The 19,686-nt window shown below is 43.7% G+C and overlaps 1 protein-coding gene and 3 pseudogenes across 1 annotated transcript in view; 1 reads left to right on the plus strand and 3 right to left on the minus strand.

The window, feature by feature from the left end:
- Nucleotides 1-1,759: 1,759 nt before the first annotated feature.
- LOC121540212 lies at nt 1,760-6,102 on the minus strand (annotated as a pseudogene).
- Nucleotides 6,103-8,030: 1,928 nt separating this feature from the next.
- LOC121540210 lies at nt 8,031-12,390 on the minus strand (annotated as a pseudogene).
- Nucleotides 12,391-14,641: 2,251 nt separating this feature from the next.
- Nucleotides 14,642-16,628, minus strand: LOC123481926 (annotated as a pseudogene).
- Nucleotides 16,629-17,938: 1,310 nt separating this feature from the next.
- ca12 (carbonic anhydrase XII) overlaps nt 17,939-19,686 on the plus strand; it is a 32,410-nt gene continuing 30,662 nt past the window's right edge. The window contains exon 1 of the mRNA XM_045207627.1: nt 17,939-17,984. Within this exon, the coding sequence (XP_045063562.1) occupies nt 17,939-17,984 (46 nt within the window). The remainder of the gene's footprint in view (nt 17,985-19,686) is intronic.

Below are 19,686 nucleotides of genomic sequence, written 5' to 3' on the forward strand. Positions count from 1 at the left end.
TGAGAAAAACAAAGGAATTCCAGACATGCAGGAGAGGGAGCATGAACTTCCTCCCTAACATGCACTTTTGTTAACTTTTTCATGAGCTTTTTAACTAGCAGTGATCATGTTAGAAGTAGGCTTTCTACAGAATAAACCAACAGACCACTTAAACAACAATAACATTCTCAGTAACAGTCGCATATTTTTTGTTGTTGTTGCTATTACTGTGGTATGTTGGTGTTTATCTACCTTAGTTTAATGCACTGAGTGTAAGTTGCTCTGAATAAGAGTGTCTGCTGAGGGCCTCCCGAGTGGCGCAGTGGTCTAAGGCACTGCATCGCAACAGACCCGGGTTCGATCTTGGGCTGTATCACAACCGGCCGTGATTGAGAGTCCGGGTTAAGCGGGCGGGTGTTAAGAAGCGCGGTTTGGCAGGTCATATTTCGGAGGACGCATGACTGGCTGTATCACAACCGGCAGTGGTTGGGAGTCCCATAGGGCGGCACACAATTGGCCCAGCGTCGTCCAGGTTAGGGGAGGATTTGGCCAGGGGGGCTTTACTTGGCTCATCGTGCCCTAGCGACTCTTTGTGGCAGACCAGGCGCCTGCAGGCTGACCTCAGTCGTCAGGTGAACAGCGTTTCATCCGACACATTGGTGCAGCTGGCTTCCGGGTTAAGCGGGCGGGTGTTAAGAAGCGCGGTTTGGCGGGTCATGTTTCGGAGGACGCATGACTCGACCTTCGCCTCCCGAGCCCATTGTGGAGATGCATTGATGAGACAAGATCAAAAAAGGGGGTATAAAAATAAAAAATAAAAATATTAAAAACACACAAAAATGTGTCTGCTGAATGAAAAAAAAATTTAAACGTTAAAAACAAACAATTGCAAAGCATGCTGGGTATTATTATAATGAGCTCCTTCCCCAAACAAGTACACATTTGGTCAGTGTGGACCAGATCCAAATCTGAACGAATCATAGACATCTAGACTATGTTGCACAAGTTTGAACATCACATTTACTTTACTTTATGTACTCTACTGTGCTCTACTGCATTGTACTGTAAAGTACTATACTCTACTTTTCTTTACTGTACTGTGTACTGTACTATAATGTACTGTACTCTACTGTCCAAACTTGTGAAACATAGATGTCTATGATTGGTTCAGAGTTGGTCCAAAACCAAATCTGAACCAATTATAGAGGTCTATGTACTTATTATGTGACTTGTTAAGCAAATGTTTACTCCTGAACTTATTTAGGATTGCCATAACAAAAGGGATGATTACTTATTGATTCAAGACATTTCAGCCTTTCATTTGTAATTTATTTGTAAATGTTGGTTCCTGCATTTGACTGATGAGGCTTCTTCTCTCAAAGCTGAGACCTTGAAACTGAGATACTCCTTTTGGATCCCAGAACAATGTTCTGGTCGTACTGCCAATTAATCTGAGAAGGAGGCCACAGTCACCTACACGCACCATTTCTAAAAACATAGTTCCACTTTGACATTATGGGGTATTGTGTGTAGATCAGTGACACAAAATCTCAATTGAATCCATTTTAAATTTAGGCTGTAACACAACAAAATGTGGAAAAAGTCAAGGGGTGTAAATACTTTCTGAAGGCACTGTAAATATTTGGTCACATTATTCATTTTGTGTATGGTTTCCTAGAAACATGGGGTGGTTCCACTAACCCTTTGGCACGACTTACCCCACTCTTCCTACTAACCATAACTAAACAAAGGTCACTGCTTTCAAATCAACCAGAAGTCATTCACCTTTGCATATCTTTAATGGATACAAAGTACACAGTTGTATGACAGGGAAATCAATAGTCTATTCAAAAGTGTAAAAAGAAGGAAAAAGAAATACAAACACTATGTTCAGTATGTATATTGAGAGAATATATAATTGGACCTGGAAAACGTGTAATTTTAGTAAATCTGCATTAGTAAGTTGCTTTTAGTTCAATATTGAGTGCTCTGTAAATTGGAGTTACCTGTAGTTGACTCAATAAAATACAGAGTACAAAAAATATATGATTTAGTAAGGATATCATGTAGTCTATGCCTCTCTGTCCAGTGAATCTCAACAATAACAGCTGTTTCCTGCTTCTTCCAGCCAGCCATTGTTTGTAGACACCATGTGGTGCTCTATGTTTTGATCAGAGTGAGGGGAAGTGGTCAGTGAGAGGAGGTGGTCACCGCGGCAGGGCTTGGACCAGGAACTCTGCTGGGGAGTGAGTGAACCCCAGGACCCCCTCCAAACTGGGCATTGCTCCAGGGACTGGAGACAAGGAGAAACACTGGAGCAAGGAGGAGAAGAACAGGAACAGCTCCATACGAGCCAGATGCTCCCCCACACACGCACGCTTACCTGAAGAGACACACACACATTTAATCTGAGGAGACACACACGCTTACATGAGGGAGATATGTGACTGACTGGGATTGAATCCGGATCATTTGTTAAAAGCTCAGGGGCGGCAGATATCCTAGTGGTTGAAGAGGCAAGCCAGCAACCGAAGGGTTCAACTGAACAAAATCTGTTAGGAAGTGAGCTGGCAACAGGAGAGTTGCTGGTATCAAATCCTAGATGATATTGCCTACCGTTGTGCCCTTGAGCAATGCACTTAACCCCCCAAAACAACTGCTCCCTGGGCACCCAGTGTGGCAGCCCCCGGACCTCTCCAAAAACCTGTATACGTGTGTCTTTCAGACGGGTTGTGTTAAAAGCGTATGTCAAATTTCAGTTGGACCTTCTGTGCAATTGACCAATAAAGGGATCTTAATCTTAATGTTAAGTTTTCGGTCACAGGCAAGGTTACTCATCACTCAAGTTTGTAATGAAAACATGAAAACAGAACTAACAGAGATCATAACCTGAGCAACAAATAATACATGTTGGATGGATAGTCTGTTGGATCACCTGCTGAGAAAGGCAGGAAGGCGTCTCTCCTCCTGAACTGTCCGTCAGAATCCAAGAAGTGCTCTGGGTTGAAAGTGTATGGAGTTTCCCACTTGTCTTTGTCAAACAGCACCGAAGACAGGCTGGTGTTTATGGCCGTCCCCTGAATTGCACAGAGAAACTGTAACTCACAGACTGCCCACCTTCTCAACAATGTGCAGAGCAGGACTATAGCATATAACCATATGGCTGCTACAACTGATTAAGTTGGTACATGAATGACTAACTGTACAAATCATCCATGGATTTTGGTAGCTATTATTTGTATTCTGCTAGCCTTGAGATCTGAATGTCACAAAAGTTCAGGGACAACAAGTATCATTCACTTGATACATGGAGGGACTCAGGAGTGTTGTTAATGCTGTATCTAATTTTTCTTACCTTGGGTATGAAATATCCCCCCAGTATTGTGTCTTTGCTGGCCATCTTGGGGAAACCCAGCGGCACAATGTTTCCCATCCTCTGTGTCTCATGGATGACAGCTTCAGTGAAGGGCATGTTGGGTCTGTCAGACATGTTGGGCTGGCGGGACTGTCCTATCACTCTGTCTATCTCAGCCTGGACCTTCTCTGGAGGGATGAAGGAGATGGGATCAATCAGTCAATAGATCAATCAATCAATAGAGCAACCAATCAATATATCAATCAATCAATATATCAATCGATCAATCAATCACAGGGGTGCTGTAGAAGAGTCGACTCACCCTGTATCTCTGGGTAGTTCATCATGTAGACCAGGGCCCAGCGTAAGGTGGTGGCAGCGGACTCCATGCCAGCCTCGATCAGGTCCAGAGTACACACCACCAGAGTGTCTGTGTTAAAGCCAGCTTTAGGGTCCTCCTTCCTCTGAGGACGTTAAAGGAGAAGGTGGATTGGAATATGGCAAAAGAAAAGAAAACATGACTTGACATGAAATGTCTGTCTGGTGGAGGTGGTTCGCTACATTCACATGATGTGTGTTTTTGACCTTTGTCCTAGTGTTGGCTACTGTTCTGGTACCATACCTTCTCAATCTCTGTGAGGTACGTGTCTATGTAGTCCCGGGGGTCCTCTGGGTCCCAGTCCTCCTGGTGCTTCTCTATCTCTGCCTGCAGGAAGTCTGTGATCTGGTGGTAGTTGGAGTGGATGGTCTGGTGGGGACCAGGCAGGTACTTCAGGATGTGTGGGAAGGCATCATACAGCTGGGACAGGGAGGGACACAGTTACACACCCAGATCAGACTACAGGAGAACAGTTATGTTGATTTTCTTGTTTATATGTGCACAATAGTTTTTTATGATAAAAGGATAGGATTTTTCAGGTAATTCACCTAAATAGTTTTGTGATGGACAAGGACATGAGCTATGACCACTGAGAGCTAGGCTCTAGGTTAAACATCTCATCTGAAGGAGTTAAGACCAGTAACCAGCCAACAACTTGACACCAACCTGAGCCCGAGCAGAGCCGGATAGTATCACAGCCTCGTTGTCCAAGCGTAGGAGCTTCTGGAAGTTTTCATCGCTGTACTCGAAGCCGATGGCCGAACACCACAAAAGAGATAATGTTCCCCACCGCGTTGTTCAGGATGTAATGGGGGTTGAACCCTCCTCCTGACAGTAACATAGACATCATACTGGCTATGCAAAGCTTCCAGTCTGGAGTCTCTCGTCAACTGTTGTCCTGCATGTGTCTTTATTATTGTATTATTAGAAAGTGAAGTATAAGCGGACCAAAGGCACATGAAGGTTACACTTATTCTATAGGGGACACAGTTTACATTATATATTGATAGAGTGTGCAAGTATCAAGTGTGTTCTCACAACGTTACGACAGGAATGTGTACAGTACATGTCTTGTGGTTATGTCTACAGTGCAGTGTTGTTATTTCTATAAAATAAAAAGCAGTAATCCTAACCCTAAAAGTACTGTATATATACCCTGCTCTTCTCTGAAGGCCTCACACAGGAAGTTGCTCTCCAGCTGGATGTAGTGCTCCAGTCCCTTCTTCCCTTCTCCGAAGTATCGCAGGTGGGTGTGGGCAAACTTTCTCTGGGTCTTCCACATGTGACCGTTGCTTAGAGCGATACCTGAGGCAAGAGGAGAGGTAGAGATTAAGAATCAGGTATTGGGTGGATCTCAATAGTCTAAAATGGTCTTCCTCTCCTTGTCTCCTTTCCCCCATCTGCAGTGATAGGTGCATTTGGCAGGTGGAACATTAATTCCTGGTATGCATCCTTTTTCAGCTATTTCAGATGAAGGAGGAAGCGAAGTAGACAAGCTTCTTTAGATTATTGACAATATATACATAATGCAGAATTTTTATATCGAACATGTTTACCCTCTCCAAAAAAAGACACAGGAGTACTTTCTAGTGCCCACATTATTTCTCACTGGAGCCCGGCCTGGTCAGAAGTGGTGCACTATATAGGGCATAGAGTGCCATTTGGGACCTAGCCACGGACTCACCAAGGCCTTTGAAGGTGACATGAAACAGAGGGACGATGGGCCGGTCAAAGAAACTGTCCAGTTGGTTGACCAAAGCTTCCTTCACCATCTTATACCCTGAGATAAACACTACCCTGTCACTGCCTCGACGCAGGCTGAACACTGGACCATAGTCCTCAGCCATCTGCAGGGAAGGAAGGAATGGTGGTGACACATTTATTACATTTTTATAAAATATTTAACCTTTATTTAGAGAATCCCAATTGAGACCACAGTTTATTTTTCAATGGTGACCTGTATAAAACACGCCACATGCAAGTCAAATCTGTGTCAAGGATTTCACTGAACTAGTAAAGAAATAGTAATAGTAACATAAGTCATTAGTAATAAAATATTACTGATTAACATTAGCAATGATTATATGAGTATTTATCTGACCTTGTCAATGGTCTTGAAGTCGAGCCCTGTGAAGACATTTCCCAGGAAAGGTACAGACCAGGGTCCAGGGGGAAGTTAGGTGGAGTTCTGTTTCTGACAATGTCCACCACCAAGAGAAACACGAAGATAAACACCAGCCAGCCCTTCACATCGAAACAGTCCAATACCGCCTGCAGAACCATGGTGAGAACATCTGTTTTTGCAGACCCTAAGACAGGTTGAACACTCTCTGTGATACTCTCTCTCTCTCTCTCTCTCTCTCTCTCTCTCTCTCTCTCTCTCTCTCTCTCTGAAGCCCTCCTCTTTCTGTTTCTCTTACTTTTAGCAGCCTCTCCACTGCCAAGCCTATCGTTAGCAGTGGTTACTATAAGAGGATGAAAAACGAGGCTGCTCGACCATTAACTTGTGGTCTCAGGAGGAGAGTTGTTATGTAATGGGGGCCTTTCAGAGTTTCTGAGAAAAACAAAGGAATTCCAGACATGCAGGAGAGGGAGCATGAACTTCCTCCCTAACATGCACTTTTGTTAACTTTTTCATGAGCTTTTTAACTAGCAGTGATCATGTTAGAAGTAGGCTTTCTACAGAATAAACCAACAGACCACTTAAACAACAATAACATTCTCAGTAACAGTCGCATATTTTTTGTTGTTGTTGCTATTACTGTGGTATGTTGGTGTTTATCTACCTTAGTTTAATGCACTGAGTGTAAGTTGCTCTGAATAAGAGTGTCTGCTGAGGGCCTCCCGAGTGGCGCAGTGGTCTAAGGCACTGCATCGCAACAGACCCGGGTTCGATCTTGGGCTGTATCACAACCGACCGTGATTGAGAGTCCGGGTTAAGCGGGCGGGTGTTAAGAAGCGCGGTTTGGCAGGTCATATTTCGGAGGACGCATGACTGGCTGTATCACAACCCGGCAGTGGTTGGGAGTCCCATAGGGCGGCACACAATTGGCCCAGCGTCGTCCAGGTTAGGGGAGGATTTGGCCAGGGGGGGCTTTACTTGGCTCATCGTGCCCTAGCGACTCTTTGTGGCAGACCAGGCGCCTGCAGGCTGACCTCAGTCGTCAGGTGAACAGCGTTTCATCCGACACATTGGTGCAGCTGGCTTCCGGGTTAAGCGGGCGGGTGTTAAGAAGCGCGGTTTGGCGGGTCATGTTTCGGAGGACGCATGACTCGACCTTCGCCTCCCGAGCCCATTGTGGAGATGCATTGATGAGACAAGATCAAAAAAGGGGGTATAAAAATAAAAAATAAAAAATATTAAAAACACACAAAAATGTGTCTGCTGAATGAAAAAAAATTTAAACGTTAAAAACAAACAATTGCAAAGCATGCTGGGTATTATTATAATGAGCTCCTTCCCCAAACAAGTACACATTTGGTCAGTGTGGACCAGATCCAAATCTGAACGAATCATAGACATCTAGACTATGTTGCACAAGTTTGAACATCACATTTACTTTACTTTATGTACTCTACTGTGCTCTACTGCATTGTACTGTAAAGTACTATACTCTACTTTTCTTTACTGTACTGTGTACTGTACTATAATGTACTGTACTCTACTGTCCAAACTTGTGAAACATAGATGTCTATGATTGGTTCAGAGTTGGTCCAAAACCAAATCTGAACCAATTATAGAGGTCTATGTACTTATTATGTGACTTGTTAAGCAAATGTTTACTCCTGAACTTATTTAGGATTGCCATAACAAAAGGGATGATTACTTATTGATTCAAGACATTTCAGCCTTTCATTTGTAATTTATTTGTAAATGTTGGTTCCTGCATTTGACTGATGAGGCTTCTTCTCTCAAAGCTGAGACCTTGAAACTGAGATACTCCTTTTGGATCCCAGAACAATGTTCTGGTCGTACTGCCAATTAATCTGAGAAGGAGGCCACAGTCACCTACACGCACCATTTCTAAAAACATAGTTCCACTTTGACATTATGGGGTATTGTGTGTAGATCAGTGACACAAAATCTCAATTGAATCCATTTTAAATTTAGGCTGTAACACAACAAAATGTGGAAAAAGTCAAGGGGTGTAAATACTTTCTGAAGGCACTGTAAATATTTGGTCACATTATTCATTTTGTGTATGGTTTCCTAGAAACATGGGGTGGTTCCACTAACCCCTTTGGCACGACTTACCCCACTCTTCCTACTAACCATAACTAAACAAAGGTCACTGCTTTCAAATCAACCAGAAGTCATTCACCTTTGCATATCTTTAATGGATACAAAGTACACAGTTGTATGACAGGGAAATCAATAGTCTATTCAAAAGTGTAAAAAGAAGGAAAAGAAATACAAACACTATGTTCAGTATGTATATTGAGAGAATATATAATTGGACCTGGAAAACGTGTAATTTTAGTAAATCTGCATTAGTAAGTTGCTTTTAGTTCAATATTGAGTGCTCTGTAAATTGGAGTTACCTGTAGTTGACTCAATAAAATACAGAGTACAAAAAATATATGATTTAGTAAGGATATCATGTAGTCTATGCCTCTCTGTCCAGTGAATCTCAACAATAACAGCTGTTTCCTGCTTCTTCCAGCCAGCCATTGTTTGTAGACACCATGTGGTGCTCTATGTTTTGATCAGAGTGAGGGGAAGTGGTCAGTGAGAGGAGGTGGTCACCGCGGCAGGGCTCGGACCAGGAACTCTGCTGGGGAGTGAGTGAACCCCAGGACCCCCTCCAAACTGGGCATTGCTCCAGGGACTGGAGACAAGGAGAAACACTGGAGCAAGGAGGAGAAGAACAGGAACAGCTCCATACGAGCCAGATGCTCCCCCCACACACGCCACGCTTACCTGAAGAGACACACACACATTTAATCTGAGGAGACACACACGCTTACATGAGGGAGATATGTGACTGACTGGGATTGAATCCGGATCATTTGTTAAAAGCTCAGGGGCGGCAGATATCCTAGTGGTTGAAGAGGCAAGCCAGCAACCGAAGGGTTCAACTGAACAAAATCTGTTAGGAAGTGAGCTGGCAACAGGAGAGTTGCTGGTATCAAATCCTAGATGATATTGCCTACCGTTGTGCCCTTGAGCAATGCACTTAACCCCCAAAACAACTGCTCCCTGGGCACCCAGTGTGGCAGCCCCCGGACCTCTCCAAAAACCTGTATACGTGTGTCTTTCAGACGGGTTGTGTTAAAAGCGTATGTCAAATTTCAGTTGGACCTTCTGTGCAATTGACCAATAAAGGGATCTTAATCTTAATGTTAAGTTTTCGGTCACAGGCAAGGTTACTCATCACTCAAGTTTGTAATGAAAACATGAAAACAGAACTAACAGAGATCATAACCTGAGCAACAAATAATACATGTTGGATGGATAGTCTGTTGGATCACCTGCTGAGAAAGGCAGGAAGGCGTCTCTCCTCCTGAACTGTCCGTCAGAATCCAAGAAGTGCTCTGGGTTGAAAGTGTATGGAGTTTCCCACTTGTCTTTGTCAAACAGCACCGAAGACAGGCTGGTGTTTATGGCCGTCCCCTGAATTGCACAGAGAAACTGTAACTCACAGACTGCCCACCTTCTCAACAATGTGCAGAGCAGGACTATAGCATATAACCATATGGCTGCTACAACTGATTAAGTTGGTACATGAATGACTAACTGTACAAATCATCCATGGATTTTGGTAGCTATTATTTGTATTCTGCTAGCCTTGAGATCTGAATGTCACAAAAGTTCAGGGACAACAAGTATCATTCACTTGATACATGGAGGGACTCAGGAGTGTTGTTAATGCTGTATCTAATTTTTCTTACCTTGGGTATGAAATATCCCCCAGTATTGTGTCTTTGCTGGCCATCTTGGGGAAACCCAGCGCACAATGTTTCCCATCCTCTGTGTCTCATGGATGACAGCTTCAGTGAAGGGCATGTTGGGTCTGTCAGACATGTTGGGCTGGCGGGACTGTCCTATCACTCTGTCTATCTCAGCCTGGACCTTCTCTGGAGGGATGAAGGAGATGGGATCAATCAGTCAATAGATCAATCAATCAATAGAGCAACCAATCAATATATCAATCAATCAATATATCAATCGATCAATCAATCACAGGGGTGCTGTAGAAGAGTCGACTCACCCTGTATCTCTGGGTAGTTCATCATGTAGACCAGGGCCCAGCGTAAGGTGGTGGCAGCGGACTCCATGCCAGCCTCGATCAGGTCCAGAGTACACACCACCAGAGTGTCTGTGTTAAAGCCAGCTTTAGGGTCCTCCTTCCTCTGAGGACGTTAAAGGAGAAGGTGGATTGGAATATGGCAAAAGAAAAGAAAACATGACTTGACATGAAATGTCTGTCTGGTGGAGGTGGTTCGCTACATTCACATGATGTGTGTTTTTGACCTTTGTCCTAGTGTTGGCTACTGTTCTGGTACCATACCTTCTCAATCTCTGTGAGGTACGTGTCTATGTAGTCCCGGGGGTCCTCTGGGTCCCAGTCCTCCTGGTGCTTCTCTATCTCTGCCTGCAGGAAGTCTGTGATCTGGTGGTAGTTGGAGTGGATGGTCTGGTGGGGACCAGGCAGGTACTTCAGGATGTGTGGGAAGGCATCATACAGCTGGGACAGGGAGGGACACAGTTACACACCCAGATCAGACTACAGGAGAACAGTTATGTTGATTTTCTTGTTTATATGTGCACAATAGTTTTTATGATAAAAGGATAGGATTTTTCAGGTAATTCACCTAAATAGTTTTGTGATGGACAAGGACATGAGCTATGACCACTGAGAGCTAGGCTCTAGGTTAAACATCTCATCTGAAGGAGTTAAGACCAGTAACCAGCCAACAACTTGACACCAACCTGAGCCCGAGCAGAGCCGGATAGTATCACAGCCTCGTTGTCCAAGCGTAGGAGCTTCTGGAAGTTTTCATCGCTGTACTCGAAGCGATGGCCGAACACCACAAAAGAGATAATGTTCCCCACCGCGTTGTTCAGGATGTAATGGGGGTTGAACCCTCCTCCTGACAGTAACATAGACATCATACTGGCTATGCAAAGCTTCCAGTCTGGAGTCTCTCGTCAACTGTTGTCCTGCATGTGTCTTTATTATTGTATTATTAGAAAGTGAAGTATAAGCGGACCAAAGGCACATGAAGGTTACACTTATTCTATAGGGGACACAGTTTACATTATATATTGATAGAGTGTGCAAGTATCAAGTGTGTTCTCACAACGTTACGACAGGAATGTGTACAGTACATGTCTTGTGGTTATGTCTACAGTGCAGTGTTGTTATTTCTATAAAATAAAAAGCAGTAATCCTAACCCTAAAAGTACTGTATATATACCCTGCTCTTCTCTGAAGGCCTCACACAGGAAGTTGCTCTCCAGCTGGATGTAGTGCTCCAGTCCCTTCTTCCCTTCTCCGAAGTATCGCAGGTGGGTGTGGGCAAACTTTCTCTGGGTCTTCCACATGTGACCGTTGCTTAGAGCGATACCTGAGGCAAGAGGAGAGGTAGAGATTAAGAATCAGGTATTGGGTGGATCTCAATAGTCTAAAATGGTCTTCCTCTCCTTGTCTCCTTTCCCCATCTGCAGTGATAGGTGCATTTGGCAGGTGGAACATTAATTCCTGGTATGCATCCTTTTTCAGCTATTTCAGATGAAGGAGGGGAAGCGAAGTAGACAAGCTTCTTTAGATTATTGACAATATATACATAATGCAGAATTTTTATATCGAACATGTTTACCCTCTCCAAAAAAGACACAGGAGTACTTTCTAGTGCCCACATTATTTCTCACTGGAGCCCGGCCTGGTCAGAAGTGGTGCACTATATAGGGCATAGAGTGCCATTTGGGACCTAGCCACGGACTCACCAAGGCCTTTGAAGGTGACATGAAACAGAGGGACGATGGGCCGGTCAAAGAAACTGTCCAGTTGGTTGACCAAAGCTTCCTTCACCATCTTATACCCTGAGATAAACACTACCCTGTCACTGCCTCGACGCAGGCTGAACACTGGACCATAGTCCTCAGCCATCTGCAGGGAAGGAAGGAATGGTGGTGACACATTTATTACATTTTTATAAAATATTTAACCTTTATTTAGAGAATCCCAATTGAGACCACAGTTTATTTTTTCAATGGTGACCTGTATAAAACACGCCACATGCAAGTCAAATCTGTGTCAAGGATTTCACTGAACTAGTAAAGAAATAGTAATAGTAACATAAGTCATTAGTAATAAAATATTACTGATTAACATTAGCAATGATTATATGAGTATTTATCTGACCTTGTCAATGGTCTTGAAGTCGAGCCCTGTGAAGACATTTCCCAGGAAAGGTACAGACCAGGGTCCAGGGGGGAAGTTAGGTGGAGTTCTGTTTCTGACAATGTCCACCACCAAGAGAAACACGAAGATAAACACCAGCCAGCCCTTCACATCGAAACAGTCCAATACCGCCTGCAGAACCATGGTGAGAACATCTGTTTTTGCAGACCCTAAGACAGGTTGAACACTCTCTGTGATACTCTCTCTCTCTCTCTCTCTCTCTCTCTCTCTCTCTCTCTCTCTCTCTCTCTCTCTGAAGCCCTCCTCTTTCTGTTTCTCTTACTTTTAGCAGCCTCTCCACTGCCAAGCCTATCGTTAGCAGTGGTTACTATAAGAGGATGAAAACGAGGCTGCTCGACCATTAACTTGTGGTCTCAGGAGGAGAGTTGTTATGTAATGGGGGCCTTTCAGAGTTTCTGAGAAAAACAAAGGAATTCCAGACATGCAGGAGAGGGAGCATGAACTTCCTCCCTAACATGCACTTTTGTTAACTTTTCATGAGCTTTTTAACTAGCAGTGATCATGTTGAAGTAGGCTTTCTACAGAATAAACCAACAGACCACTTAAACAACAATAACATTCTCAGTAACAGTCATATTTTTTTGTTGTTGTTGCTATTACTGTGGTATGTTGGTGTTTATCTACCTTAGTTTAATGCACTGAGTGTAAGTTGCTCTGAATAAGAGTGTCTGCTGAGGGCCTCCCGAGTGGCGCAGTGGTCTAAGGCACTGCATCGCAACAGACCCGGGTTCGATCCTGGGCTGTATCACAACCGTCCGGGTTAAGCAGGCGGGTGTTAAGAAGCGCGGTTTGGCAGGTCATATTTCGGAGGACGCATGACTGGCTGTATCACAACCGGCAGTGGTTGGGAGTCCCATAGGGCGGCACACAATTGGCCCAGCGTCGTCCAGGTTAGGGGAGGATTTGGCCAGGGGCTTTACTTGGCTCATCGTGCCCTAGCGACTCTTTGTGGCAGACCAGGCGCCTGCAGGCTGACCTCAGTCGTCAGGTGAACAGCGTTTCATCCGAGCACATTGGTGCAGCTGGCTTCCGGGTTAAGCGGGCGGGTGTTAAGTAACGCGGTTTGGCGGGTCATGTTTTGGAGGACGCATGACTCGACCTTCGCCTTCCGAGCCCGTTGGGGAGTTGCATCGATGAGACAAGATAAAAAAAGGTGGTAAAAAATTTAAAAAACACAAACAAATTAGTGTCTGCTGCATGAACAAAATGTAAATGTAAAAACAAACACTTGCAAAGCATGCTGGGTATTATTCTAATGAGCTCCTTCCCCAAACAAGTACACATTTGGTCGGTGTGGACCAGATCCAAATCTGAACGAATCATAGACATCTAGACTATGTTGCACAAGTTTGAACATCACATTTACTTTACTTTAATGTACTCTACTGCATTGCACTGTAAAGTACTATACTCTACTTTTCTTTACTGTACTGTGTACTGTATTATAATGTACTGTACTCTGCTGTCCAAACTTGTGAAACATAGATGTCTATGTTTGGGCCAAATCAAGGCCGGACCGGACCAAATCTAAACCAATTATAGAGGTCTATGTACTTATTATGTGACTTGTTAAGCAAATGTTTACTCCTGAACTTATTTAGGATTGCCATAACAAAAGGGATGATTACTTATTGATTCAAGACATTTCAGCCTTTCATTTTGTAATTTATTTGTAAATGTTGGTTCCTGCATTTGACTGATGAGGCTTCTTCTCTCAAAGCTGAGACCTTGAAACTGAGATACTCTTTTGGATCCCAGAACAATGTTCCTGGTCGTACTGCCAATTAATCTGAGAAGGAGGCCACAGTCACCTACACACCATTTCTAAAAACATAGTTCCACTTTGACATTATGGGGTATTGTGTGTAGATCAGTGACACAAAATCTCAATTGAATCCCATTTTAAATTTAGGCTGTAACACAACAAAATGTGGAAAAAGTCAAGGGGTGTAAATACTTTCTGAAGGCACTGTAAATATTTGGTCACATTATTTCATTTTGTGTATGGTTTCCTAGAAACATGGGGTGGTTCCACTAACCCCTTTGGCACGACTTACCCCACTCTTCCTACTAACCATAACTAAACAAAGGTCACTGCTTTCAAATCAACCAGAAGTCATTCACCTTTGCATATCTTTAATGGATACAAAGTACACAGTTGTATGACAGGGAAATCAATAGTCTATTCAAAAGTGTAAAAAGAAGGAAAAAGAAATACAAACACTATGTTCAGTATGTATATTGAGAGAATATATAATTGGACCTGGAAAACGTGTAATTTTAGTAAATCTGCATTAGTAAGTTGCTTTTAGTTCAATATTGAGTGCTCTGTAAATTGGAGTTACCTGTAGTTGACTCAATAAAATACAGAGTACAAAAAATATATGATTTAGTAAGGATATCATGTAGTCTATGCCTCTCTGTCCAGTGAATCTCAACAATAACAGCTGTTTCCTGCTTCTTCCAGCCAGCCATTGTTTGTAGACACCATGTGGTGCTCTATGTTTTGATCAGGGTGAGGGAAGTGGTCAGTGAGAGGAGGTGGTCACCGCTCGGCAGGGCTCGGACCAGGAACTCTGCTGGGGAGTGAGTGAACCCCAGGACCCCCTCCAAACTGGGCATTGCTCCAGGGACTGGAGACAAGGAGAAACACTGGAGCAAGGAGGAAGAACAGGAACAGCTCCATACGAGCCAGATGCTCCCCCACACACCACGCTTACCTGAAGAGACACACACACATTTAATCTGAGGAGACACACACGCTTACATGAGGGAGATATGTGACTGACTGGGATTGAATCCGGATCATTTGTTAAAAGCTCAGGGGCGGCAGATATCCTAGTGGTTGAAGAGGCAAGCCAGCAACCGAAGGGTTCAACTGAACAAAATCTGTTAGGAAGTGAGCTGGCAACAGGAGAGTTGCTGGTATCAAATCCTAGATGATATTGCCTACCGTTGTGCCCTTGAGCAATGCACTTAACCCCCCAAAACAACTGCTCCCTGGGCACCCAGTGTGGCAGCCCCCCGGACCTCTCCAAAAACCTGTATACGTGTGTCTTTCAGACGGGTTGTGTTAAAAGCGTATGTCAAATTTCAGTTGGACCTTCTGTGCAATTGACCAATAAAGGGATCTTAATCTTAATGTTAAGTTTTCGGTCACAGGCAAGGTTACTCATCACTCAAGTTTGTAATGAAAACATGAAAACAGAACTAACAGAGATCATAACCTGAGCAACAAATAACTACATGTTGGATGGATAGTCTGTTGGATCACCTGCTGAGAAAGGGCAGGAAGGCGTCTCTCCTCCTGAACTGTCCGTCGGAATCCAAGAAGTGCTCTGGGTTGAAAGTGTATGGAGTTTCCCACTTGTCTTTGTCAAACAGCACCGAAGACAGGCTGGTGTTTATGGCCGTCCCCCTGAATTGCACAGAGAAACTGTAACTCACAGACTGCCCACCTTCTCAACAATGTGCAGAGCAGGACTATAGCATATAACCATATGGCTGCTACAACTGATTAAGTTGGTACATGAATGACTAACTGTACAAATCATCCATGGATTTTGGTAGCTATTATTTGTATTCTGCTAGCCTTGAGATCTGAATGTCACAAAGTTCAGGGACAACAAGTATCATTCACTTGATACATGGAGGGACTCAGGAGTGTTGTTAATGCTGTATCTAATTTTTCTTACCTTGGGTATGAAATATCCCCCAGTATTGTGTCTTTGCTGGCCATCTTGGGGGAAACCCAGCGGCACAATGTTTCCCATCCTCTGTGTCTCATGGATGACAGCTTCAGTGAAGGGCATGTTGGGTCTGTCAGACATGTTGGGCTGGCGGGACTGTCTATCACTCTGTCTATCTCAGCCTGGACCTTCTCTGGAGGGATGAAGGAGATGGGATCAATCAGTCAATAGATCAATCAATCAATAGAGCAACCAATCAATATATCAATCAATCAATATATCAATCGATCAATCAATCACAGGGGTGCTGCTGAAGAGTCGACTCACCCTGTATCTCTGGGTAGTTCATCATGTAGACCAGGGCCCAGCGTAAGGTGGTGGCAGCGGACTCCATGCCAGCCTCGATCAGGTCCAGATACACACCACCAGAGTGTCTGTGTTAAAAGCCAGCTTTTAGGTCCTCCCTTCCTCTCGAGGACGTTAAAGGAGAAGGTGGATTGGAATATGGCAAAGAAAAGAAAACATGACTTGACATGAAATGTCTGTCTGGTGGAGGTGGTTCGCTACATTCACATGATGTGTGTTTTTGACCTTTGTCCTATGTTGGCTACTGTTCTGGTACCATACCTTCTCAATCTCTGTGAGGCCGAGTGTCTATGTAGTCCCGGGGTCCTCTGGGTCCCAGTCCTCCTGGTGCTTCTCTATCTCTGCCTGCAGGAAATCTGTGATCTGGTGGTAGTTGGGTGGATGGTCTGGTGGGGACCAGGCAGGTACTTCAGGATGTGTGTGGAAGGCATCCTTCACTTGCTGGGACAGGGAGGACACAAGTTACACACCCGATCAGACTACAGGAAACAGTTTGTTGATTTTCTTGTTTATATGTGCACAATGGTTTTTATGATGAAAAGGATAGGATTTTTCAGGTAATTCACCTAAATAGTTTTGTGATGGACAAGGACATGAGCTATGACCACTGAGAGCTAGGCTCTAGGTTAAACATCTCATCTGAAGGAGTTAAGACCAGTAACCAGCCAACAACTTGACACCAACCTGAGCCCGAGCAGAGCCGGATGCAGTATCACAACCTCGTTGTCCAAGCGGTCAGGAGCTTCTGGAAGTTTTCATCGCTGTACCTTCGGGCGATAGCCGAACACCACAAAAAGAGATAATGTTCCCCACCGCGTTGTTCAGGATGTAATGGGGGTTGAACCTCTCCCGACAAGTAACATAGACATCAACTGGCTGTGCAAAGCTTCCAGTCTGGAGTCTCTCGTCAACTGTTGTCCTTTGCGATGTGTCTTTATTATTGTATTATTAGAAAGTGAAGTATAAAGCGGACCAAGCGCACATGAAGGTTACACTTATTCTATGCAGGGGACACAGTTTACATTATATATTGATAGAGTGTGCAAGTATCAAGTGTGTGTTCTCACAAGTTACGACAGGAATGTGTACAGTATGTGTCTTGTGGTTATGTCTACAGTGCAGTGTTGTTATTTCTATAAAATAAAAAGCAGTAATCCTAACCCTAAAAGTACTGTATCTACTACCCTGCTTTTCTCTGAAGGCCTCACACAGGAAGTTCTCTTCCAGCTGGATGTAGTGCCTCCAGTCCCTTCTTCCCTTCTCGTATCGCAGGTGGGGTGTCCGGGGCAAACTTTCTCTGGGTCTTCCACATGTTGACCGTTTGCTTAGAAGCGATACCTGAGGCAAGAGGAGAGGTAGAGATTAAGAATCAGGTATTGGGTGGATCTCTCATAGTCTAAAATGGTCTTCCTCTCCTTGTCTCCTTTCCCCCCATCTGCAGTGATAGGTCGCATTTGGCAGGAGTGGAACATTAATTCCTGGTATGCATCCTTTTTCAGCTATTTCAGATGAAGGAGGGAAGGTAGACAAGCTTCTTTAGATTATTGACAATATATACATAATGCAGAATTTTATATCGGAACATGTTTACCCTCTCCAAAAAAAAGACACGAGGAGTACTTTCATTACTGCCCACACTCATTATTTTCTCACTGGAGCCGGCCTGGTCAAAGCGGTGCACTATATAGGGCATGGAGTGCCATTTGGAACCTAGCCGCGGACTCACCAAGGCCTTGGTGACATGAAACAGAGGCACGATGGGCCGGATTTTCAAAGAAACTGCTCCAGTTGGTTGACCAAAGCTTCCTTCACCATCTTTATACCTTGAGATAAACACTACCCCTGTCACTGCCTCGACTGCAGGCTGAACACTGGACCATAGTCCTCAGCCATCTGCAGGGAAGGAATGGTGGTGACTTACATTTATTACATTTTTATAAAATATTTAACCTTTATTTAGAGAATCCCAATTGAGACCACAGTTTATTTTCAGGTGACCTGTATAAAAAAACGCCACATGCCTTAAGTCAAATCTTGTGTCGTCGATTTCTACTGAACTAGTAAAGAAATAGTAATAATGTAACATAGAAGTCATTTAGTAATAAAATATTACTGATTAACATTAGCAATGATTATATGAGTATTTATCTGACCTTGTCAATGGTCTTGAAGTTTGAGCCCTGTGAAGACATTTCCCGGGAGTAGTACAGACCAGGGTCCAGGGGGAAGTTAGGTGGAGTTCTGTTTCAGACCAATGTTCCACCACCAAGAGCATACGAAGATAAACACCAGCCAGCCCTTCACATCGAAACAGTCCAAGCCCGCCTGCAGAACCATGGTGAGAACATCTGTTTTTGCAGACCCAAAGACAGGTTGAACACTCTCCTGTGATCTCTCTCTCTCTCTCTCTCTCTCTCTCTCTCTCTCTCTCTTCTCTCTCTCGAAGCCCCTCCTCTTTCTGTTTCTCTACTTTTAGCAGCCTCTCCACTGCCAAGCCTAATGTTAGCAGTGGTTACTATAAGAGTATGAAAATCATAGCTGCTCCCTTGACCATTAACTTGTGGTCTCAGGAGGAGAGTTGTTATGTAATGGGGGCCTTTCAGAGTTTCTGAGAAAACAGCGAATTCCAGACATGCAGGAGAGGGAGCATGAAACTTCCTCCCTAACATGCACTTTTGTTAACTTTTTCAGAAGTTTTTAAAACTAGCAGTGATCATGTTAGAAGTAGGCTTCACAGAATAAAACTAACAGATTCACTTTAACAACAATAACATTCTTAGTAACAACAGACATTTTTTGTTGTTGTTGCGCACATTGTGGTATACTGTGTTTATCTACCTTAGTTTAATGCAATTGAGTGTAAGTTGCTCTGAATAAGAGTGTCTGCTGAGGGCCTCTCCCGAAAGGGCAGTGGTTCTAAGTCACTGTATCGCAACAGACCCGGTTCAATCCTGGGCTGTATCACAACTGGTCCGGAGCAGCAGGCGGAGTTAGCGCGGTTTGGCGCTTCTTAACACTCGACACCCGACCTTCGCCTTTCCTGAGCCTCGCTGGGGAGTTGCATCTATGAGACAAGATTAAAAAAGGTGGTAAACCCCCAAAAAAAAAAATTTTAAAACACAAACAAATTAGTGTTCGCTTACGAACAAAAAATGTAAATGTAAACAAACACTTGCAAAGCATGCTGGTTAATATTCTAATGAGCTCTTCCCAAACAAGTACACATTTGGTCGGTGGGGACCAGATCCAAATCTGAACGTAAATCATAGACATCTAGACTATGTTGCACAAGCTTGAACATCACATTTACTTTACTTTAATGTACTTACTGTATTGCACTGTAAAGTACTACACTTTACTTTTCTTTACTGTACTGTGTACTTTAATATAATGTACTGTAATTTATTGTCCAAACTCTGTGGAAACATAGATGCTCCAGTGTTTGGGCCAATCAAAGGTCGGACTGACCAAATCTAAACCAATTATAGA

This window comes from Coregonus clupeaformis, chromosome 26 (assembly GCF_020615455.1).
Source record: "Coregonus clupeaformis isolate EN_2021a chromosome 26, ASM2061545v1, whole genome shotgun sequence".
NCBI lineage: Eukaryota > Metazoa > Chordata > Actinopteri > Salmoniformes > Salmonidae > Coregonus > Coregonus clupeaformis.